General features: G+C 41.5%; 1 protein-coding gene and 1 non-coding gene across 7 annotated transcripts in view; both read left to right on the forward strand.

The window, feature by feature from the left end:
* STYK1 (serine/threonine/tyrosine kinase 1) overlaps nucleotides 1–25,513 on the forward strand; it is a 50,400-nt gene that overhangs the window by 14,370 nt on the left and 10,517 nt on the right. For 3 of the 6 annotated variants that reach the window (XM_065922380.1, XM_065922370.1, XM_065922387.1), the window contains 6 exons: nucleotides 14,174–14,275; nucleotides 17,626–17,788; nucleotides 18,491–18,625; nucleotides 21,236–21,502; nucleotides 22,812–22,993; nucleotides 23,476–23,559. In XM_065922380.1, the coding sequence (XP_065778452.1) occupies nucleotides 17,725–17,788; nucleotides 18,491–18,625; nucleotides 21,236–21,502; nucleotides 22,812–22,993; nucleotides 23,476–23,559 (732 nt within the window). In that variant the 5' untranslated portion in view covers nucleotides 14,174–14,275; nucleotides 17,626–17,724. Of the gene's footprint in view, nucleotides 1–4,578; nucleotides 4,756–7,416; nucleotides 7,526–14,173; nucleotides 14,276–17,625; nucleotides 17,789–18,490; nucleotides 18,626–21,235; nucleotides 21,503–22,811; nucleotides 22,994–23,475; nucleotides 23,560–25,513 lie in introns of those variants that run through there. The other 3 variants (XM_065922396.1, XM_065922405.1, XM_065922414.1) reach the window with 3 other exon arrangements.
* TRNAG-ACC (transfer RNA glycine (anticodon ACC)) lies at nucleotides 10,686–10,757 on the forward strand. Its single transcript has one exon. It is a non-coding gene; the product is annotated as a tRNA-Gly (tRNA).

The raw sequence follows: 25,513 nt of genomic DNA on the forward strand, positions 1-25,513 counted from the left end.
TTCAATTAAATAAATGTTAGGCAAAAATTCTGAGGCTTTTCCTCCTGAGTGTAGACACAAACCTCATGATTTTTGTTCTCTTGTCTTCTCTTTGTTTTAATTCTTTTGTGCTCTTTTTAAAAATATTTATTTTTTGTTTATGTGTTTGGCTGCATCAGGTTATAGTAGAGGCATGTAGGATTTTTAGTTGTGGCATGTGGGATCAAATTTGGGCCCCCTGCATTGAGAGCTCAGAGTCTTAGCCATTGGACCACCAGGCAAGTCCCATCTTTTGTTCTTTCATTTCAAAAAGTAAGATCAAGCAAAATAAGATCAAGTAAGGTTCATGTCACTGCCACATTTTTATTCCCAGGATGAATCAACAACCCAGGAGCAGGTGCTTCAGGCAACATTTGCATCACTTTGCTTTAAACTGCTTTTTGCATCTTTGTGCAGGTACACTTACATTTGTTGATTTTCCTATAGATCTCAATCTACTGACAGCAAACCGAGATTCTAGTAGAAGGACTGGTTTACAGAGCCATTTTGAGGGAAAGATGCACAAGTGCCTGCTTGGTTGTGTCCCACTCTACAACTACAAGGACTGCAGCCAGCCAGGCCCTTCTGTCCATGGACTCCTCCAGGCAAAAATACTGGGCTGAGTTGCCATCTCCTATGTCAGAGGATCTTCCTGACCCAGGGATCAAACCACGGTCTCCTACAGCCCCTGCATTGCCCCAGGCAAATTTTTCACCACCACGCCTTCTGAGAAGCCCCAGTGATGTATGAAAGGAGAAAAAGTATGACTCGTAAATGATGGGGCAGTGAGCAGAGTTGTCTTGAAGTTCTCTGGAATATATAGATAAGGCTTAACAGTTCCCCAGGTCTTACTATAGAAAAGCTTTACCTGTGGGAAGCCAGGATTCTTCAGAAGAGATGGCAGTGGGCCTGTGTTTGTGTGTGTATATATGTGTATGTATGTACATATGTTTATGTATTCATGTGCACATGTGTGTATATATGAGTATGTATATGTGTGTATGTGTGTGTATGTATATGTGTGTGTGTGTGTGTTGGGAGGGGAATAATTCTACCTTGGGTTTCTGAAATCCTTTTATTCTAAAACTTTAAAAGTCCTTTCACATGTTTTATCTCATTTATCAGAATGTCTCTAATTATATAGTGCAAGGATAATCATAATCCATGGTGTTATAGATTAGGAATTAAAACACAGGGAAGTGATAAAATTTGGCCAGAGAGAGAGAGAGAGCAAGAGCGAGAGAGAAGATAATAAACCCAGCAGCCAATCTAGAACATTATTATTAAATTAGAGCCTGATGGATTACATCTGTATTAAATAAGAAAGGAAGGTGGTGAGGGTTTAAGGCAAAGTTCCCAAAATTGGATCCATGTTGGAATTAACTTTTGGAGCTTTAACAGATCCCAGGACTCAGCTCCCATTCCTAAGACTGTTTCTTGATTCTGACTTAATTGATGCATCATCTTGGGCTTTGAAACTTTTACAAAGTTCCTTTGACCACACTGGTTTTAAATTGGGGGTGGTTAGAGTCTGGAAAAGGAAATCTGAAATCTGTTTTATTTACTTTTATTCTAAGTATATGATATTTAAATTTCAAACCATGTAGCAATTTTTAAAAGAGAGTAGGAGAGTTGAAAATTTAACATTTATAAAAAGCAGGTACTTCTCAGAAGGAAGGTGAGAAAATTGTAGTAGAAACCTAGGTAATATTTACTGTAAGGATATTTTTAAAAATACTGGTTTATTTATTTAGCTGTGTTGGGCCTCTGGTACAGCATGTAAACTCTTAGTTGTGGCATGCAGATCTAGTTCCCTGACTAGAGATTGAACCCAGAAACCCTGCATTGGAAGCGCAGAGTCTTAGCCACTGGACCACCAGGGAAGTCCCTTCTGTAAACCAGGGAAGCCCATATTAAATTTAAATTTCAGGAAGTAATTTTATTATTCCTGTGATCCATAGCCATATAAGTATTCTAATTGTGGTATTATGTCATTATATTAATACTGCCTAAGATGAAAATCTTATCCAAAAGGAGAAATCACTTGTAGATATCATAATTTGAAGAATAATAGTAGCAATTATTATGGGAATATTTTATTTATATAATTATTACAGGAATAATTAGCAATAAATATTATTTGTTATGTGCTAGGTATTGTTCTAAGTATCATTTATTTCTTACAGTGACTCTTGGAGATAGATAATACTATAGACTCAGTTTAACAGATGAAAAAAAATGAGATTAAGAGAGATAAGAGAGATTAAGTAATTTGCTCAAGAGAACAGAGCTAATTAATGGCAGAAACGGGTATGTTGGAGTTTCCCTGCTGATTTAATGGTAAAGAATACGCCTGCCAATGCAGGAGACAGGAGTTGGGTTGGGAAGATCCCCTGGAGTATGGACTGGCAACCCATTCCAGTATCCTTGCCTGAGAAATCCCACGGACAGAGGAGCCTGGTGGGCTGCAGTTCATGGAGTTGCAGAGTCAGACATGACTGAGAAAATAACCAACAACAATACAGGTATATTGTGTTTCAAAATTCACTGGGCTATACTTCTGAGATTTGTAATGAAAATACTGAAAGGTAGCCAAAGCCTAGGGTTATGCCTTTTGGGTCTTTATTGTGGAAGATATAAACGACTTCAAGCAAAGATGCATCTGAAAACAAAGCACCTTTCTCATGCATGTAAGTTCAGAGCAGGAAGCACAGCTGAGGTGGGGCCACTGTGGGGCTGCACTGAGGCTATATTAAGATAACAAGCCAGTAGAATTGTTCACTGCTATTTAATAAAATACACGCCTACATACTTTCCTCATCCACACCCACATTCGTGAACACACACAGTGGTTCTGCATTTTTTGCTCACTGAATTTATTTTTCCAACTATCTTCCATTATCCTGCCAACAAAGGTCTGTCTAGTCACAGCTATGGTTTTTCCAGTAGTTATGTATGGTTGTGAGAGTTGGACTATAAAGAAAGCTGAGTGCCAAAGAATTGATGCTTTTGAACTGTGGTGTTGGAGAAGACTCTTGAGAGTCCCTTGGACTGAAAAGAGACCCAACCAGACAATCCTAAAGGAAATCAGTCCTGAATGTTCATTGGAAGGACTGATGCTGAAGCTGAAACTCCAATACTTTGGCTGCCTGATGCAAAGGACTGACTCATTGGAAGACACTGATGATGGGACAGATTGAAGGCAGGAGGAAGAGATGGTTGAATGGCATCACCGACTCAATGGAGATGAATTTGAGTAAACTCCGGGAGTTGGTGATGGACAGGGAGGCCTCGTGTGCTGCGGACCATGGGGTTGCAAAGAGTCGGACACGATTGAGTGACTGAACTGAACTGATCCTCCATTAGGTTCCTTGGTGGCTCAGGCTGTAAAGAATCCGCCTGCAATGCAGGAGACCTAGGTTAGATCCCTGGGTTGGGAAGATCCCCTGGAGAAGGAAAGGGCAATACTAAGGAAGTCATTCAGCACTTTCATTATATGGTGCCTGTGTTAGAGGAAAGGGACTATATCCACATTTATGCCAGTGCTTTGAATGAAAGCCACACTGTCCTGAGATCATCACGGTGGGACAGTAGAAATTAGTTCGAGACTGTCAGGTAGAATGTGCTATTTAGGAACACTGAGTTGGAACCTTTGGTCTGAAAAGTAATTATGTCTACATAATTATATAAGAGTAATTACGTATCAAAAAGTAATTATGTATATAAAGTAAACACACATGAATTCTTGCTGGAAGAAGGTGTAACTATTACTCTTTTTTTTCACTTTAGAAGCTTTATTACTCTTACCTTTTTAGTGTCAGGTTGTTTTTTTTTTTTTAAATCGGAGGCTAATTACTTTACAATATTGTGGTGGGTTTTGCCATAAAAATCACTGAAGTATAGTTGCTTTACAATGTGTTATTTTCTGCTGCACAGCGAAGTGAATCAGCTAGAGGTATACCAAATCCCCTCTTTTTTGGATTTCCTTCCCATTTAGGTCACCACAGAGCCCTGAGTTAATGTTAGTTGTGTATTTTATACATAGTAGTATATATAAGTCAGTCTCAATTTCCTGATTCATCCCAGCCCTTTCCCCACCTGGTGTTCATTTGTCTCTATGTCCGTGTCTCTATTTCTGCTTTGCAGATATGTTCATCTGTACTGTTTTTCTAGATTCCACCTATATGCTTTAATAAACAATGCCACTTTTCTGTTTCTGACTTCGCTTTGTGTGACAGTCTCTAGGTCCATATTAGTCTCTGCAAATGGCACAGTTTGTTCCTTTGAAGAACATTTTCACATTCTCATTAATTCTCACTAGAATCCTCTGAGGTAAGTGCTCATGATAATCTCAGATTAAAGATTAGAAAACCAAGACGTTGGAAGATCGAGATAAATCTATCCTGCATTCCTGACCTTGGTCCCTGTGTTCCTTCTACTTGCCACAGTTGGATGGAGATGATATATTAACTTTGTTTCCAGAAGTTCCAACTTAGCTCTCTCCCAGGTAGAAAACATAATGCCATCAGCAAGCAATTCAGACTGTGGCCCACTAGGTTCCTCAATCTATTGGATTTCTTAGGCAAGAATACTGGAGTGTGTTGCCATTCCTGTCTCCAGGGGAATCTTCCCTACCCAAGGATTGAACTCAAGTCTCCTGCATTGGCAGATGGATTCTTTACCATGGAGCCACTGGGGAAGCTCTTCTGATTACTCCATAGGAAATTACAGGCAGAGGTAAGGACAGGAATGAAAACTGGTGGGGCTACCATGATGTGGGTCACAAGATGCAGCAGCAAGCGAGCCTTCAGAATTAGAGAGTTGAGGGGAAAAGACTAGGTGTGTGGACTTCTTAGCTGGCCTGCCCCTTTTCTAGTGTCATTCATTTCCTCCTGCTGTCTGTAGTTCTTTACTGCCCCCAGGAGAGAAGCAGGTGTCCTGATCCCAAAATTAGGATGAGAAGGAATGACAAGGTCAGGCGATATGGTAGGTGAATTACCTACCAACACAGAACTAGAAATTGAAACCTCTGTCTCTGTAATCATAGCACCAGGTCAGTGCTGATACTCCCCATCCAACCGTCTCATCCTCTGTCATCCCCTTCTCCTGCCTTCAATCTTTCCCAGCATCAGGGTCTTTTCCAATGAGCCAGTTCTTCGCATCAGGTGGCCAAAGTGTTGGAGTTTCAGCTTCAGCATCAGTCCTTCCAATGAATATTCAGGACTGATTTCCTTTAGGATGGACTAGTTGGATTTCCTTGCAGAATGAGACGGTGATGTTTTCCCACAGGTGCCTTTTTTCTCTTGCCAGGCCTTTGTTATTTTTCCCTGAAATTCCCTTCTACGTCTAGAGCGCTTAGGAGGACACACCCTGTGTGACACAGCACTTAGGTTACAAGACAGCTGAGCTGACTCCCTGATTATGCCTGCCTGGGTCTAAGAAACTGTACATGTGTGTGTGTGTGCATGTTCCTGAGATCTTTTGCAGATTGCCTTTTTTCTGCCCTTTTCTCTGCAGAGGGCTGTGGTCTAGAAAGGCAGGACAACAAAATAGATCTCCTTGCTTATGGGGGGAAACTGCCAAAGATATTTGAAGTTCTGTGTCAACTAAAAAAAAGATATACAACTTGAGAGTTGTGAGTTAAGTTTTATTCGGGGCAAAATGAGGATTGCAGCCCAGGAGGCAGCATCTCAGATAGCTCTGAGAGACTGTTCCAAAGCGGCAGTGGGGGAAAGTCAATATATAAGGTTTTGGTGCAGGGGGAGTTCAGTATCATGAAGCACTCATTTTACAAAAGGTTTTTTGTTAGTCATGAGGATCTGATGTCACCATGAAGGGATTTGACGCTTCTCTAGATATGAGGAGATGCAGATTGAGATCATAAAATCTGTTCCTAAAAGCATCCAACTATTTAAAGACCTGTCCCACCAGATTCCCTGGAGCACAGAGTGCCTCACTCCATCATTAACTCCCTCAGGGGTTGTTGAAGGTCAACAGCTATAGCAGCATGGGGTTTAATCTCCATGGAGGCAGATGGCAAATGCCTTTGCTGTTCAGTTGTTGGCAATGTTCTTGGTAAGTGCCAATTTGTAGTTGGCATTCAGAAGCCCCGTTTTTAGAAGGACAAACCAAGCAGGGTGAATGGCTAAGTGGGGACTGGTCCTTGGAAATGCAGTGTGAATGGCAGTGGCAGAAGCCAGGCATGTGAAACAAGTCGCCAGCAGCAGGTACAGGCATCTTCGGTCTCAGGTAGGAGAAAGTGAATACGGATGGGTCAGAGGCAGCTCTGTGCTGAGAGCAGGTGGTGGTTGTGTGTTCTTGGCTTTTCTTTCTTATCACTAACCCTTATTCTGTGCTTGGGGTGCAGCATTAAAGAATCTGCCTGCAGTGCAGAAAATGCTGGTTCAACCCCTGGCTCGGGAAGATCCCCTGGAGAAGGCAACCCACTCCAGTATTCTTGCCTGGGGAATCCCATGGACAGAGGGGCCTGGCCGGCTACAGTCCATGGGATCTCAAAGAGTAGGGCATGATTTAGCATCTGAACAACAGTAATCCCACGAAGAGAAAATAGCCAGCATATATTTTAAGATATATTATTTTTGAACTTTTGAGGTTTGCCTGTGGTAGTTTGAGGGTTATGAAATCAGCAATGTTATAAGTAAAATGATAATTATATTAAAACCCTTTTGAATTTATATAACACTTGAAAGGACATAAAATGTGTTCATGTCGGTAATGATATTTAAAATCTGATGCTGTTCGATTTCCCTAGGTGTCCCGGGGCTCCCTATCTTGGATTCCATTTCTTCCCCTATTGGAGCAAGGTCTTCAGGAGGAGCCAAGATAAAGTTTAGAACTTTCTCATCTCTACTGTATATCACATGTATTTCAGGAATTCTGAAAGAGGTGAAAATTCCTGACATGTAAACGAAGCAAGAAAAGCTGATAACGTTCTGTCTTACTGTCAAAATAATTTGTTTGAATGTGGTCAGGACTTTCAGGCAGCATGACGGAGCCCCCCCCTTTTTTTTATGATCCAAAGGGCATTTCAAGCCCCAGGTCTCTAGGAGGAGGGTGGAGATCAGAAGAGCCACAATCCTTCCTACCTGAGAAGAACCAGAGGGTGAATCATGTGCCGGTAACTCCTCTGCTCTCCGCCTCATCTCCACCAGGAGATATCGCTGGGTAGAGAGGCGGGTTATCCGTGCAAGTCTCTGGGCTTAAAGAGAGCCGCCACTTCTGTCCATTCGTCCACTCTGGAGCGTGCGTCAGAAGGGTGATGGAGCATGAGGCTCTCTGATACCTGGCAGGGCATCTTGAATGATTTGTGTGCTCTGTCCCCTGGGGGTTCTGGCCCTTTCCTGACTCCCTACCTCAACCCCTCCGGAGCTCACAGTGGAAGTCTGAATTCAGGTCCTTCCCCCTAAAATGGAAGATAGAAATAGGCTTGGGCTCAGATCCAGGAAAATGAACAAACAAAGCAAGTGATCCCGAATTCCATCATTTGGTGAGTACTGTAAGCAAATTTGGGCTTCCCCGGTGACTCAGATGGCAAAGAATCTGCCTGCAATGCAAGAGATCCAGATTTGATCCCTGGGTTGGGAAGATCCCCTAGAGAAGGAAATGGCAACCCACTCCAGTACTCTTGCCTGGGAAATTGCTTGGACTGAGGAAGCAAATCCTGATTTATGCTTATTTTCCGAATGCATTCTGAAGACAGACATTCAGATATGCTCCTAGGTAACAGGGAAGAACACAGAGGCAGATTCTGCTCACACATTCTTTCCAATTTATGGTGTATTTGTTGGTGAAATTTAGTTTCAGCATTGTGGTTTTCATGATTGCTTTGGATTCTGACATAACCCCTTTGTGACACTATGTGTCTTGTCCATTTGAGTGACAAGGACATACTTGTAATGAAGCAGCTTAAAGAACACTGGGTTTGTAGTTAAAGGGCTGGGGCCTGGGGAATTCCCTGGTGTTCCAGTGGCTAGGACTCTGCACTTTGACTGCTGAAGGGGTGCAGGTTCCGTCCTTGGTCTGGGAACTAAGATCCCACAAGCAGCATGGCCAAAAGGAAAAAAAACAAACAAACAAGAAACAGCAACAAGAAAACTACATATGAAACCTTTCTTGGAAGTTTACTTACTTTCTCTCTCTCTTTTTTTTTTAAACCCAGGCTAAATCAGAACTTAATCTCTCTGAACCTCAGCTTCCTCCTAGTGTGAAAGCTCCTAGCATGATACATGCACTTTGTACTTCATCAGTATGCTTATTGGTCCTGAAAACAGGAAGGACTGCTCAGTTAAAGCAAGCAGTCAGATAAAGTAGCTCTGGAGTCCTCTAGAATTGAGCAGTTCTCCTCTGTAGTGATTTCAACTTAACATGGTCACTCTATTTATTAAGTGAATTATTTTTGGCTAGACAGCTCGGGGTGAGGGTGATGCAAAAGGGATGGAAGGGTTGAGCGACTGAACCAGAAGGCAGAGGTCCCCATCTCAGGGTGTCATCTCTGTATATTTTATCTTCCTCACTTTGGATCTTTTTGTCTTCTTCCCCTTGCCTTCACAGGTGGCTCTATTGGTAAAGAACGCACCTGCCAGTGCAGGAGACAAAAGAGATTTAGTTCTATCCCTGGGTTGGGGAAGATCGCCTGGAGGAGGGCATGGCAACCCACTCCAGTATTCTTGCCTGGGAAATCCCATGGATATAGGAGGCGGGTAGGCTATAGTCTACAGGCTCATGAAGAGTCTGATACAACTGAAGTGACTTAGCCTGCACACACATCTTCTACCCCATAGCCCACAGCTGTTAATAAACCCCTTAACCCAGTGCGGTCACTTGTCTATAGGCCACAGGTCACTTGTCTATAGGCCACAGGTCACTTGTCTATATGGAAAGAATGTGATTGGCAGATCCACTTGCGTTGAAATGTGGGTGGTAAGCTTGAAGGCGAGGCTGGCATAACAGATTTAACACCTTATGAGATGGGACCAGGTGTCATACAGTCTGTTAAGGAATTTCTCACAACATGTAGGCAGACAGAGTACAGGAGCATGTGTCGAATTTTTAAAGTTCTATTTGTAGATATATTTTGGTAAGAAGAGTTTCTTCTGAACATTCATGGGTGAATTGCTGATTGTATCAGTGTCATCCCTGTGCTAACTGAACAGAAATGTCACCAGTGAGAGTTGTGTTATTGTTGCAAATAAACTGTCTTTGTGTGTAATAAAACAGATATGCATTGTACTTGGATTGTAACTATGTATGAGTTGGGAGAACTAATATGAAAGTTTAGTTCAATACCAGTTGTGATTATTAACTTTTATTGTCTCTAGACTGCAGTCTTGCAAACATTTGGGGTAGATTTTACTTCCAATTTTATTCTCATTCTCCTCCTATTTGTATCTCCTTCTTCATAGCTCTATTCCTCCCTTTAGATTCTCAGTTCAAGGAGGAAAAAAATTTTTTTTTGGCCATTTCACACAGCATATGGGATCTTAGTTCCCAGACCAGGGATCGAACAGGTGTCCTCTGCATTAGAAGGTAGATTAAAAAAAAAAAAATAGTGTAAGTAATTTATTTATTTTTGACTGTGTTGTGTCTTTGTGCTATGCAGGCTTTTCTCTAGTGGCAGCAAGTAGGGGCTACTCCTTAGTTGTGGTGTGTGGGCTTCTTTCTCTTTGTGGTGGCTTCTCTTGTTGCAGAGCACAGGTTCTAGGTGTTCGGGCTCAGTAGTTGCAGCTCCCTGGCTGTAGAGGACTGGCTCCATGGTTGTGTGCACAGGTTTAGTTACTCCGAGGCCTGTAGGATCAAATCAGTGTCTCTTGCAGTGGCAGGCAGGTTCTTTATCACTGAGCCACAAGGGAAGCTCCCTCACTCCCCCACCCTCCATGATGGAAGATGGGTTTTTAGCCACTGGACCCCCAGGGAAGTCCCAAACTACACTTTTTAATATGCGAATAGAAAGTCAGAAGCAAATGACAAGAGAAAAAACAAGGAAGGATAACCACAAATGAGGCAGTAATGTTGTTTTAATTAGAGCCCTGCCTGGGAGATTTGGCACCATAGGTATGTGTAAACTGTAGGCAGGCTATGTACATATTTTCCAATCACCAAATACAGTTATCAGAATTAACAGTTTCACAGCCTGCCTGGACCCTTGATTCCAATGCCCTGCATTTAGCAATACATGGCACTGAAGAGAGAACTTGAAATCTTCCAGCTCTTTATTCATTTTCTGAAATACTTTGTTTAAAAATGAAGTTAGGATTTCCTTGGTGGTCTAGTGGCTAAGACTCAGCATTCCCAATGCAAGGGATCCAGGTTCGTGCCTGGAGAATTCCATGGACAGTGGAGGGTGGCAGGCTACAGTCCATGGGGTCACCAAGAGTCAGACATGACCCAGCGACTAACACTTTCACTTTCAAGGACTATAGCGGAGGTAGACTTTTCCCCCATAAACCACTGACCACTGTTGTTCAGACAGGGCTGTTTACTAGAGCCCTGGAGCTGGAGTCGTGGATGGGAAGGGAGCCTTTAAAAATAATTTGAGAGGCAATGGCATGAAAGCATAAGGCATATAGGAGTGTTTTATATCCCTAAGGATTTTACAGTTCAATTAAGAGATGAAGCAGTAACCAACATACTTTTTTCTTTTTATGACTTCCCTGATGGCTCAGATGGTAAAGCATCTGCCTACCATGCAGGAGACCCAGGTTCGATCCCTGGGTTGGGAAGATCCTCTGGAGAAGGAAATGGCAACCCACTCCAGTACTCTTGCCTGGAAAATCCCATGGATGGAGGAGTGTGGTGGGCTACAGTCCACAGGGTCGCAAAGAGTTCGACATGACTGAGTGACTTCGCTTCACTTAGTGAGATATAGTTGAAGGAGACAGAGTTTGGTCACAAATTTAGAACATTCTTCTAATAGTCAGATGGATTAGAATTGGACCCACAGGAAGGGTCATCCCAGGAGGTTTGGCATCCAGCTGTAACTGTTCCTAGCTTGACATAGAATGGGCAAGCAAAGTCAGGTGATAACTGAATATTGTTTAGTTCCTGAGTTGTGTCCCACTCTTTGTGGCCCCATGGACTGTAGCCCATTAGGCTCCTCTGTCCATTGGATTCTCCAGGTGCAAATACTGGAATGTGTTGCCATTTCTTTCTCCAGGGGAGCTTCCAGATCCTGGGATTGAACCTGCATCTCTTGCACTGACAAGCAGATTCTTTACCACTGAACCACCAAGGAATTTATATATTTGTATTCAGAGAGAATTGCAGGGACAAAAATGATGTAGAGAGAAATACTATTGTTACAAGTGAATATAAGAATTTTGTGATCTGAGTGCTTTGGTAGGCTTTGTGTGGTAAAGTTTCCTGTAGGCTTTCATGGATATATGAGTATTATAGGTGTGCATTCCTTAAAAATCATATACATTTATTTGGTATATTATAGATTTCTCTGGCCAAAGTGTAATCATTGGAAAGAGCTTATTGTACAAACATCTGGAAAGCAATTTATTTACTCATTTAAAAAATATTTGTTGCTTATTTGACTTCACCATGTCTTAGTTGTGGCACATGGACCTTTTAGTTGTGGCAAGAAACTTAGTTGTGGCATATGGGATCTAGTTCTCTGACCAGGGATCAAACCTGCACCCCCTGCATTGGAAGGTGAAGTCTTTAGTCCCTGTTGGTGGGAATTTAGAGCTGTGATTCTTTGGATACCCTCTCTAGTCCCACTGATTCATTGCAACCTAAGAAATTTAAACCAACTCAGGACAGTAAAAAAAAAAAAAGAAAGAAACTGGGTTCTGACCTTGAGAGCCACAGAAAGTGGTGCTCTATAGTCTCCATAGTTATCCAGATATGAGAAAGATCAGTAGTGGACTGCCATTATCTTATATATAGCATGTCTGGCCAGCCTTAGGAGGCATGTACTGTCCAACCTGTTCTAAAACTGGTTTTCTCAGAGACAGAACTTTCAGTGGTATCTCCCGATCATACACAGATTCTAATTATCCTCTCAAGGCCATGGAACTGTAAATGCTATCAATAGCAAATGAGATTGGTACACTGAAAATTCCAAAATATCATTGAAGGAAATGAAGCAAGAACAGAATAAATGGAAAGACATCCAATAGGAAGTAGGAAGATTTAATATTGTTAAGACAACAATCTTCCCAAGTTGATAGATACAGTCAATGTAGTCTCTGCCACAATTCCAGATTTTTTTTTTTTTAGGGATGGTCAGGTTGATTCTAAATTTCATTTAAAAAGGAACACAAGGGATTGAAAGTATCCAAAACAATCTTCAAAAAGAGAACACTAGAGTTAATAACTTGAATTTTTTTGAGGGGGCCACACTGAGCAGCTTATAGGATCTTAGTTCCTCGACTAGGGATTGAATCCAGACCCTTGGCAATGAAAGTGCTGAGTCCTAACTACTGGACCACCAGGGAATCCCCGAAACTTAATTATTTTAAAACATACTGCAAAGCTTCAGTGAAGACCATGTGATGCTGGTATAAGGAGAATCTGGAGTTCAGACCCTGTAACCCCTGTTTCCTGGCCTCCAGCCTCAGGTTGAATTACAGCCTCAGATTTCCTGGTTTTCAACTTACAGGAGGCAGACTGTAGGACTTCTCAGCGTCCATAGCCTTGTGAGCCAATTCCTATTTTAATTTCCTTTAATATATATACATATACATATGTGTATATATATATATATATATATATATATATATATATATATATATATATATATATCTTTCTCTGTATATCCTATTGGACTTCCCTGATGGCTCAGTGGTAAAATATCTGCCTTCCAATGAAGGAGATATAGGTTCAATCCCTGGGTCAGGATGATCCTCTAGAGAAGGAAATGGCAACCCACTCCAGTATTCTTGCCTGGGAAATTCCCATGGACAGAGGAGCCTGGCGGGCTACAGTCCATGGGGTCTCAAAGAGTCAGACATGACTTAGCAACTAAACAACAACAGAATATAGGTTTATCTCCTTGCTCCAGTGTCCAATTTCATCTGATTGCTACCTGTTATTAAGCTGTGTCTTTAAACTCTGTGCTGTGTGTGCTGGACTAAGTCACTCAGTTGTGTATAACTCCTTGTGACTCCATCGACTATAGCCTGCCAGGCTCCTCTGCCCAAGGGATTCTCCAGACAAGAATACTGGAGTGGGTTGCCATGCCCTCCTGCAGGGGATCTTCCTGACCCAGAGACTGATCCCACATCTCTTGCGTCTGTCTCCCTCACTGGCAGATGGATTCTTTACCACTAATGTCACCTGGGAAGCCCTTAAACTGTGTAAAGGCTGATCAAATAAAACTGGTGGTGAGAACCTTGCTCTGGAAATAAAATAGAAAGTCACGTTGCATCCAAAGGTGAATGCTCTGTATAAGTGTGACGTCTAAGTGAAAGGGTATGAGCATGGACTTGGGTCTTTGGACACAGGTGTGCGTGGCTATGTGTTGTCATTGGGGGTTTCCACCCTGAGCAATTCCATGTGGGGACACACACACAGAACTTTATGTTTTGTGCTCAAGTATGTGTCAGTGGGTGTGTAGTTTGGTTTCTGGGCAGAGCTCACTAGCTGGAGCTGGCTGTCACCTGCCCCTTTCTTCTTCCTGTGTCTGGTAAGTGAGGTGCTCACAGAACTGACTTCCCAGAGTCAAACTTGTTTAACTGGCTGCTCCCTGAGTAAAAATAATTACCTCTGATAATGCACCAAAAAGGAAGTAAGTAGAAAGGGAAATAAGAATCAGAATGACGTTTTCAAATTGTGTTTGGTTGTCTTGGCTGAGCTAACGTTTTATTTTTAGGAACTTGTTCTCTCCACCCTCTCAAGGCTTGCTGTTTCTTGCAGAGTGTTTTCCCTTTTGTGTGATCTTGTGGAATTGTGGGAACTCTCACCTTACCTTTTTGCCTCACAAATTAGATCAGAGGGACTTTGCTATCTTACAATTCGTTATCTTCATAGATCCCTCACTATTTGCAAACCCACAGATAAGACTTTCCTTTTCTCTCTAAGATGTTCCTCCTGCCTACTCCTCTGTTGACTTAGGCTTCTGTCAACCAGTCACTCACCTGCCTGTCTTCTGAGTTGTAAGGAAATTGTTTAATTTTCATTCCCTCAGACAAACTCATGGAGCTCCAGAAAGAGTGAAAAGAAGATTCAACTGACTGGGAGGTTTCTTTGCATATGTGTTTCCAGAACTGAGACACTTTGCCTCAATAAGGTATTAGTGGTCCCCCCCCCCTCCAGTTTTATTTGTTTATTTATTTATTTACTTTACAATATTGTATTGGTTTTGCCATACATTGACATGAATCTGCCATGGATGTACATGTGTTCCCCATCCTGAGCCCCACTCCCACCTCCCTCCCCATCCCATCCCTCTGGGTCATCCCAGTACACCAGCCTCAATCCCTTGCATTCCTATACACTAACAATGAGAAAACAAAGAGAAATTAAGGAAACAATTCCATTCACCATTGCAACGAAAAGAATAAAATACTTTGGAATAAATCTACCTAAAGAAACAAAAGACCTATATATAGAAAACTATAAAACACCGGTGAAAGAAATCAAAGAGGACACAAATAGATGGAGAAATATACCATGTTCATGGATTGGAAGAATCAATATAGTGAAAATGAGTATACCACCCAAAGCAATCTATAGATTCAATGCAATCCCTTAAACTACCAACAGTATTTTTCAGAGAACTAGAACAAATAATTTCACAATTTGTATGGAAATACAAAAAACCTTGAATAGCCAAAGCAATCTTGAGAAAGAAGAATGGAACTAGAGGAATCAACCTACTTGACTTCAGTCTCTACTACAAAGCCACAGTCATCAAGACAGTATGGTACTGGCACAAAGACAGACATATGGATCAATGGAACAAAATAGAAAGCCCAGAGATAAATCCACACACCTATGGACACCTTGTCTTTGACAAAGGAGGCAAGAATATACAATGGTGAAAAGACAATCTCTTTAACAAGTGGTACTGGGGAAACTGGTTATCCATTTGTAAAAGAATGAAACTACATCAGTTTCTAACACCATACACAAAAGTAAACTCAAATGGATTAAAGATATAAATGTAAGACCAGAAACTATAAAACCCCTAGAAGAAAACATAGGCAAAACACTCACTGACATAAACCACAGCAGGATCCTCTATGACCCACCTCCCAAAATATTGGAAGTAAAAGCAAAAATAAATGAATGGGACCTAATTAAAATTAAAAGCTTTGACACAACGAAGGAAACTATAAGCACGGTGAAAAGACAGCCTTCGGAATGGGAGAAAATAATAGCAAATGAAGCAATAGACAAAGGATTAATCTCAAAAATATACAAGCAACTCCTACAACTCAATTCCAGAAAAATAAACAACCCAATCAAAAAGTGGGCCAAAGAGCTAAACAGACATTTCTCCAAAGAAGACATACAGATGGCTAACAAACACATGAAAAGATGCTCAACATCACTCATTATCAGAGAAATGCAAATCAAAACCACAATGAGGTACCATTTCACGCCAGTCAGAATGGCTGCTATCCAAAAGCCTACAAGCAATAAATGCTGGAGAGGATGTGGAGAAAAGGGAAGCAACCAAGATGTCCATCAGCAGATGAATGGATAAGAAAGCTGTGGTACATATACACAATGGAATATTACTCAGCCATTAAAAAGAATACATTTGAATCAGTTCTAATCAGGTGAATGAAACTGGAGCCTTTTATACAGAGTGAAGTAAGCCAGAGAGAAAAACACCAATATAGTGTACTAACGCATATATATACGGAATTTAGAAAGATGGTAATGATAACCCTGTATGTGAGAAAGCAAGAGACACAGATGTATAGAACAGTCTTTTGGACTCTGTGGGAGAGGGTGAGGGCGGGATAATATGGGAGAATGGCACTGTAACATGTAAATTATCATATGTGAAACGAATCACCAGTCCAGGTTGGATGCATGATACAGGGTATTAGTGGTTATTAGTATCAATAATAAGGATTTCTAGGTGGCGCTAGAGGTAAAGAACCCGCCTGCCAATGCAGGAGATGTAAGAGACGTGAGTTAGATCCCTGGGTCAGGAAGATCCCCTGGAGGAGGGTGGGGCAACACACTCTGGTATTCTTGCCTGGAGAATGCCATGGACAGAGGAGAGCCAGGAGGGCTTCAATTCATAGGGTCACACAGAGTCAGACACGATTGAAGTGAATTAGCACACATGCAAGCAGTATCAATAATAAAGCAAAACATATGATGTAACAGAAGGGAGCATAAAATGACTAATGTCATACTGTACAATATAGTATTTATCATATAAGCTACAATTCTGATTTTCTAAATTTTACCTTGTAATTAAATCTTTACAGAACTAGATCATCTGTTTAGAGTTAACCTAGGCAGTGGGAAATCACCATATTTGTTTCAGACCAATCAGAACTAAATAAGTTGGCTTTGCTGGCCACAGAATCAGGTTAACCAAGGGCAAAATTAAGTTTTTACATATATGCAAGAGTGGTAACAACAAGTTCTCTTCAGAAAGAAAAGACTGGATTTTTGGAACTGTGTGCTGATAATATGGAATTATATCTGGAGGAGGGCATGGCAACCCACTCCAGTATTCTTGCCTGGAGAATCTCCATGAACAGAGGAGCCTGGCAGGCTACAATCCATGGAGTTGCAAAGAATTGGACATGATTGTGTGACTATACACAACATATGCTGATTGTGTAGAGTACGAACATATAAAGAATCTCTGGTCAGGTTAACAAGAAACTTGTAACTATAGTCTCCTTGAAGGAGAATTGGGAACTGGATAGACAGAGAAGGATGGAGTGGAGAAAAGATTTTCATAGTATACCATTTTGTAGTTTTATTTTTGAATCATATGAATATATTTCCTTTTTGTTTAAAAAAAGAGAAGACAGCTTAGCACTGGCACTTTCTTCAACCCATACACTGGTAAGAAAGAGGGTTTGTGTCTCTCTTTATATGAAGAACAGAGGAAACTTCGGAAGCTGCAAAACTAGTTTTATTGATAGCTGCTATCTGCTCATTAGTAGTGAGAAAGGAGTGTAGGGGTATGTTAGAGAAGGAAAGCAAATGTATAACTCATCTCTCTTGAAATCCACCAACTATTTGTTCATGGTCTGAATTAGGTTTGTATAAAAATGAAATTAAGTGTTTTGTTTAAAAAATTAGGAGATACACAGAAAAAGAAAATTAGACCTGCTTAAGGACTGCTAGGGAGATAAATCTTTCCCACATTTGTTCCCATGGACCACAGTTTTACATTATTTGTGAACTTGACCATCAGAGCAGGAGTCTAGGGCAGGAGGGGAGCCTTTAAAATAATTTGAGAAACAACAGCATGAAAGGATCAGACCAGATCAGGGCTAGATTAGCTGTATAAAAGGAAAATGCAGGAAGAAACAGTTTCTTCCTGTTTGAACATCAGATAGATAGATAGATGAATTGGTGGCTCAGAGTTCCAGGTAGCCAGATACTTAATAACCAGTGATCTGGAGAGGTGTTTTAAAGTTCTGTGTGCTCCAGTTTATTTTTTTCAGAACAACTCAGGCCTTGGGAATCATTCTCAGTGGTGCTCTGTGCATCCTCAAGGGATCAAGTGCTGGAGTGGACCACTGCGTTGTGATGGGAAGTGAGAAGGGCGTGATGCGGATGCTGTTGGAATGCAGTCTCAGTGACAAGTTGTGTAGTAAGTACAGATGATACAGAAATCCATCCTCTGATTTTTGATGGAGATTAAGATCTAAAAAGGGCTTCAGAACAGGGCTTCCTAGGTGGCAGCTGAGGTAAACAATCCACCTGACAAAGCAGGAGACATAAGAGACATGGGTTTGATCCCTGGGTTGGGAAGATTCCCTCAAGAAGGGCATGACAACCCACTCCAGTATTCTTGCCTGGAGAATCCCTTGGACAGAGGAGCCTGGTGGGCTACAGTCCATAGGGTCACACAGAGTCCGGGCTACAGTCCATAGGGTCACACAGAGTCGGACACAACTAAAGTGACTTAGCATGCATGCACAAGATCTGAAGAGGTTCTGGAAGAAAGATCATTTAATTTCTAACAAAATGAAGAGAGTGGTGAGAAAGGAATTGGCGCTAAGGATCATTGTCTCTGAAGGAGGTGGGCAGGGTGGGGGAGAGTGGCAATCAGAGATAACGATGTGCTGCCTTTTCATCTCAGCAGGAAAAATGAGAGAGGAGGCTCAGGATATACTTGCTGGGCTGAGAAACAGGGGCATAGGGATTCAGATCAGGGAGCTGATCTCAGTTGTGATAGAGGGATCAGAAGAAAGAGATAATCATGTCACATACAGTGAGCTGAAGATTCATGAGGAGGGAGAGTCTGGTTAGACTGCTTCTTCAATCTCTTCTTTCTTGATCTCCTACCTAGTTATCCAGGAACAGCAGTATGAAATCATCATCATCCCTACCTTCCTGGTTGGTACCTTCCTCATCCTCCTCGGCGTCATCCTGTGGCTTTTTATCAGAGGACAGAGAGCCCAACAGCAGTCTCCAGGACCTCGAGGTAAGATTCAAACAGGCTGGGCAGTGATTTGGGAAAGATGGAGATGGTAGGAAAGAAGACCCAAGCTTCATTGAGCTCAAATCTCAAGGACTCTGATGAGATAGAGGGTATGGGTCCCCTCCTGTGGAGTTGAGAGGAGCAGGTGAGCCTTTCTTAGGGATGTCATGAGTTGAAATTCAATATATGAATTTCATATACTCATATAATAAGAAATTTCATAATTTCTTGTTAGCTGAAAGAAGAGAAGGTGAGAGAGACCTCATGTAACCTCTTTCTGTCTTCGTTGTCCTATTGTACCATCAAATCTTTGGCCATGTGAGTGTCTAAGGACTGGGGAGGAAGCCTGGGGATAAAGCCAAAGGCTTTGTAATGAGCTTTGAAGGATGACATTTTATCTATAATACATTCCACCCCTACTTTGTGCTTATGGAATTTCTGATGTAAAGGAGTAGCCTTAATAATAGTCTCTTCTTTTTAAATGATTTTTAAAAATTTGTTTATTTATGGTTGTGCTGTTCTTCATTGCTGCTCCTGGGCTTTCTCTAGTTTTGGCCAGCAAGGATTACTCTTCATTGTGGTGCACGGACTTACTCTGTGGCTTCTCTTGTTGTGGAACATGGGCTGTAGGGCACTCAGGCTCAGAAGTTGTGGCATATGGGCTTAGTTGCCCTGTGATATATGAAATCTTCCTGGATCAGGGATTGAACCCATATCTCCTCCATTGGTAGGCAAATTCTTAAACACTGGACCACCAGGGAAGTCCCATAATAGTCTCTGAAGCACTAGGTAGGAGATGATAACATGCTATTCCGGAGTATCACTGAGCATATGATGAAAGAGAGTCAGCTTGAATGGAAAACTTAGAGAAAAAAGAAGGGAAAAATTTCCTGACAGGGATGTGAATCTCTAGAGTGGTGGATCCCTTCTCCTTCTCTAAATTGTATCCCAATTTTCTTATTTGTTGTTGTTGTTGTTGTTGAGTCACTAAGTCATGTCCAACTTTTTGTGACCCCATGGACTGCAGCACGCCAGGCTTCCTTGTCCTCTACTATCTCCCCAAGTCTGCTCAAATTTATGTCCATTAAGTTGGTGATGCTATCTAACCATTTCATCCTCTGTCAACCCCTTCTCCTTTTGCATTCAATCTTTCCCAGCATCAGAGTCTTTTCCAATGAGTCGGCTGTTCACATCAGGTGGCCAAAGAACTGGAGCTTCAGCTTCAGCAACAGTCCTTCCAATGAATATTCAGGATTGATTTCTTTAGGATTAATTAGTTTGATCTCCTTGCAGTCCAAGGGACTCTCAAGAGTCTTCTCCAGCACCACAGTTAAAATATATAGCATATGTAAAACAAAAGTCCTGAAATTCCCTCACAATTTCCTCTTCATAGTCTTCTCTGTCATAATAAATGGCAAGCCAAGCTCGCTATGTGTTCAATCTAAAATGAAGTGTAAAAAAAAAAAAATCAATAAAATGAAGTCTAAATGAAATCTGAAGGTGTCCTTGCCTCCTCTTTCTCTCACATTCTGTACCCAATCTATTAGCAAATCCTGTTTAACTGTACCTTCAAAATAGACTCAAGTCACCCTCACTTCTCAGAGAAAATTGTAATAGTCTCCCTGCTTCTGCCTGTACCCTTTTATGGTCTGTTCTCCTCAGAGCAGTGGAATGATTCTTTTAAGGCCTAAGTGAGCCCTGTTAATTCTCTGCATGAAACTTCCAGTAGCCACTTATCTTAGAATGAAAACTAGATTAAATTCTTTCAGTGGCCTTACATGATCAGAGTCCTCTCTGGCCTTATCTCCTGTATCCCCCTCATTGTCTCACTTGGTTCCAGGCTCACTGATTTCAATGTTGTTGTTTAGTCACTAACTCATGTCCAACTCTTTGCGACTCCATGGACTGTAGCCTGTCAGGCTCCTCTGTCTATGGGTTTTTCCAGGCAAGAATACTGGGGTGGGTTGCCATTTCCTTCTCCAGGGGATCTTCCCCACCCAGGAATCTAACCCATGTCTCCTGCATTGCAGGCAGATTCTTTACTGACTGAGCTATGAGGGAAGCCCATAACCACTGGATTGCCAGGGAAATCTAAGACTTTATTGATTGAGACTCTGGGAAATGTGGAATAATTTGATTTTGGGAACAACTTGAGGGAAGAAGAATAACTTTAGCTTAGAGTTGAGTACTTATCCATACCTCTGTTTCACCCTTGAAAGTCACTTTATTGACTCAAATGATAGTTCCCCTGGCAGTTACCACCACCTTTAGGTGTCCGTGGCTTGAAGACCTATTCAGTAGCTTTTTGAATTGTCTCTAGACTCTACTCATACTGAACTGGAATTCTGAGAAAGACTGAACAGTCTTTCTCAGAAATGTCTTTATCAATTTTCAGAGGTCCATCTTGAGTTGCCTTAGAAGTAATGGGATTATGACATATATTCTACAAGGTTTGTCTTGATGCTGGTTCATAGAGAAGCACCTGAAGGTACCTCAACTTGACCCAAGAGAGAAAATTGCTGAAGGGACTTCTTGGTGGTTTGTTTGTGGTTCTGATTTCCTGGAGTCCCTGGGACCAGGAAAAAGCTGGTTGGTGTCACCTCTTTGCTTTAGGTGTTGCCCATGTACCTCTATCTGGGAATCTAAGCCAGGAAGCAGCAGGACCTGGGGAAACTGTGTTTGTACCACTTGAGGAGACCTCGGTGGAAAGCCTTCTGCGAACTTCTGCACACGCCCTGGCTAAGCTGCAGGTGCCCCGGGAGCAACTCTCTGAAGTTCTGGAGCAAATCCACAGTGGTAGCTATGGGGCCATCTATCGCACCACGATGCACACTGGGAACCCTGCAAAGCCCAAGAGTGTGGTCCTCAAGGTTTTAAAAGGTAAAAGGAGGGGTATTGGACTTCTTTTACTCTTTTAACATTTTTACTGTGAACCCTCAACAGGGAATGCTAACAGGATTTTCAGACATTGGGATGTTAATCAGCAGATAGTTGTGACCACAATTGGCCCACAATAAGAAGGGAATAGAAAGTAAAAATTCAAGAACAGAAAAGTTCTTCTTTGGGTCTTTCCCTAGCTCAACTTTGCCTATCAAGGATGTTAAAACTGTTTGCCTATTGGATATTTCTTGGATGAGGATTTTGAGGTTTTTTCTTCATTTTTCTTGACTATTTGATTTCTTTTCCAGATACTTCATTTTCTTTTGGACTGATACTCATGATGTGGACCAGTAATGATGGATACATAAAACAGAACAAAGATAGGATTAGCAAGAATCATAATCAAAAGGTCTAGAAGTGATAATATTTTAATGTGTGATACTATCTTTTTATCATTGCTATTTTTATTGAATGTAATTAAAAGCAGAAGGGACAATAAACAGTTTCTCCAGCAAACAAAAGAAAACAAGCAAACAAAACAGAAGCAAAGTGCTTTAAGAAAGCAATGGAATATAGATCTTTTCTTGGTTTAGAACATTGAGGTTTGGGAGATTGTCACCTCAGCTTAATCTGTGTAATAGTCACACTTATTTGTAACCTGAACACCATCCTGGATTCCTTATTCTTCAAATCTATAGAGCTCTGGCAGAAAGTCATTCTTTAGGCATCAAATGAGAATCATGAAATTTGAACCTATATACATATCAACCGTTAGTTTTCTATTCCTTCAACAAAATATTAATATCGATGTTATAGCCAGGGGCTTCCACGTAGCTCAGCAATAAAGAATCTGTCTGCAATGCAGGAGAAACAGGTTCAATCCCTAGGTCAGAAAAATCCCCTGGAGAAGGAAATGGCAACCCACTCCAGTATTCTTGCCTGCAGAATCCCATAGACAGAGGAGCCTGGTGGGCTACAGTCCATGAGGTCCCAAAAGAGTCAGATATAACTTAGTGACTAAACAACAAGAAAACAGTATGTGTGATAATATTTTAATGTAAACAGAACAGTTTTCTATTAGGCAGAGGAAAGTCTAACTAGTTCTGAAGAACTGTGGTTCTGTGTTACCTTTGATAAAAGAACAGTGACCTCTAAGATCATCTAATTGATCCCCTTTCTGTTTACTTTTGGTCTATGCTCATTCCCCTTTGGGATCTTGAAATCTACCATCTGAGGTTGCTTCCTGCCTCATACTCCCCACTTTATTGGTGACACTGCTCATTCCGCATGGTTCTTCTGTCCCCCACAGAACCAACTGGACTCCAAGAGGTGCAGGATTTCTTAGGGCGAATCCAATTCTATCAGTACTTGGGGAAGCACAAGAACCTGGTACATCTGGAAGGCTGCTGCACAGACAGGCTGCCGCTCTACATGGTATTGGAGGATGTGGCCCAGGGAGACCTGCTCAGCTTTCTCTGGACCTGTCGCCGGGTGAGCGGTGGGGCAGAGGTGTTAGGAAGGAAGGCTTGACCTGGTTGATTAGCTGTGCACATACCAATTAGCCTGACAAATTCTGTTCTTCCTTCATTCTGCCATTCACCTACATTCTTTATTATTTTCCTGGTCCAGTAAATCATGGCACTTTGCATACCTGGGAATCTCTCATACCATCTCTCCTTGAATCTTTTAGCTTTTGTACATTTTTTAGTTTTTAAATTTTTATTTATTTATTTTTGGCTGTGCCACGTGGTTAGTGGGATCTAACTTCCCCGACAAGGGATCGAACCCAGGCCCTTTGCAGTAAAAGTGTGGGTTCCTAACCACTGGACTGCCAAGGGAATTCCCAAGTCCTTATATTTTTGTGTCCTTGCCCTAGCTTCAGTAACTGCATTTAAGAATATTCCTTTCCCTATTTTTTCCTTTAGATCTGTTCATGTCATTTTGATGTAATGCCTTTTTCTTTATCTCTTTAGGATGTGATGACCATGGATGGTCTTCCCTATGACCTCACAGAGAAACAAATATATCACATTGGAAAGCAGGTCCTTTTGGCTTTGGTAAGGCTTGGAGAAGTGACAACAGATGGCAGTGATCTTTTTTGTTAGCCTGGTATTTAATGTCATATTTCTCATATTATGTTCTCAAATGGGGTATATATTATAAATGAAATTGGATGGAAGTTAGGGGGCAGAAATTCAAGCATTGGTAAATAGTTTTCAATTCTCTCTTTATGAAATTATTTAGATAATATAATTCAGGATTGGTAATTCTAGGTAGAAAGTGGTCAATTTAGGGTTTCTAGAAGAAACAGGAAGGGTTTTATTTCTTTTATTGTTCATTAAAAAATAATTTTTTTTTGACCACACCATGAGGCATGTGGGATCTTAGTTCCCTGACCAGGGATCAAACCCGTGCCCTGTGAAGCACAGAATCTTAACTACTGGACCACCAGGGAAGTCCCAAGAAAGGTTTTACAAGTTTTCTCAGTGTTAAAGGTAAAAGCACCAGGGCCAAGAGCTATGTGTCCACATGTTGTTCACTCAGTTGTGTCTGATTGTTTGCAGCTGTATGGACTGTAGCCGGCCAGGCTCCTCTGTCTTCCACTATCTCCCAGAGTTTGCTCAAATTCATGTCTATTGAGTCAGTGATGCTATCTAGTCACCTCATTCTTTGCTGCCCCCTTCTCATACTTCTCTGTTACCAGATGTAAAAGAGGAAAAGATAAGATAAGCTAGTAGAAGATTTGGGAAGAGAAAACAAATGGGTGAAAGTCTACAGAGCCAGGAGGATGTTTATAATTTATACCTGAAGAACAAGAAATACTAGCTCAGAATGTGTTAGGTAGGAGACTGGCTGTAAAGCTGAATGTGACAAGAATTGCATATACTTGAAAAAGAACAAAGAACAAGTAGAAGAGGAGGAATAAGAAAGGGGTGAAAATGAGATCATTTCTTTATTTTAAACTAACCTAAGTAGGGACTTCCCTAGTGGTCCGGTGGTTGACTCTGCACATACAAGGGACACGAGTTTGATCCCTGACCAGGGAACTAGGATCCCACGTGTCTTGTCAATGTCATCCAGTTGTGGTGGTTCTCAAACACCTTCTTGGCTGTGCTGGAATAATTTTGATACTTCTTAAAAATATGGATTACCAGGCTCCTCTCCCTAGATTTTGGTTAAGTAAATCCAGAGTTAAAACCTTGTGAGTTTATAAAGCTTTCAGGTAGTTCTGATTTGCGTGCATACTCAGTAGCTCAGTTGTGTCCAACTTTGTGACCCCATGGACTGTCGCCCCATGGACTGTCGCCCTTCAGGATCCCCTATTCATGGGATTTTTCAGTCAAGAATACTGGAGTGGGTTTTTACTTCTGGACTAAAAAGTATTAGTAGAATTTGAAGTACTTCCTATGAGTTAGAATACCTGGCTTTGGTCATGACCAAATGTGGCCTTGTGTAATCATTTAGATTTATCGGAAAGCTACTTCCCTAACTTATCTCATCTAGTTACTATAGGGACAAAATGAACTGATGTAAAATTGTATATAAATTTACTATTGTGACAGTTTTGCCACGTATTGTTATTGTTGTACAGTCACTAAGTTGTATCTGACTCTTTGTGACCCCATGGCCTGCAACATGCCAGGCTTCCCCCTCCTTCACTATCTCCCAGAGTTTGCTCAGATTCATGTCCATTGAGTTGGTGATGCTATCTAACCATCTCATCCTCTGCTGCTCTCTTCTCCTTTTGCCTTCAATCTTTCCCAGCATCAGGGTCTTTTCAAATGAGTCAGCTCTTCGCATCAGGTAGCCAAAGTATTGCAGTTTCAGCTTCAACATCAGTCCTTCCAATGAACGCCCAGGACTGATGTCCTTTAGGATGGACTGGTTGGATCTCCCTGCAGCCCAAGGGACTCTCAAAGAGTCTTCTCCAACACCACAGTTCAAAAGCATCAATTCTTCGGTGCTCAGCTTTCTTTATAGTCCAACTCTCACATCCATACACGAACACTG

The sequence above is a fragment of the Muntiacus reevesi genome, chromosome 1, assembly GCF_963930625.1.
Source record: "Muntiacus reevesi chromosome 1, mMunRee1.1, whole genome shotgun sequence".
Classification (NCBI taxonomy): domain Eukaryota; kingdom Metazoa; phylum Chordata; class Mammalia; order Artiodactyla; family Cervidae; genus Muntiacus; species Muntiacus reevesi.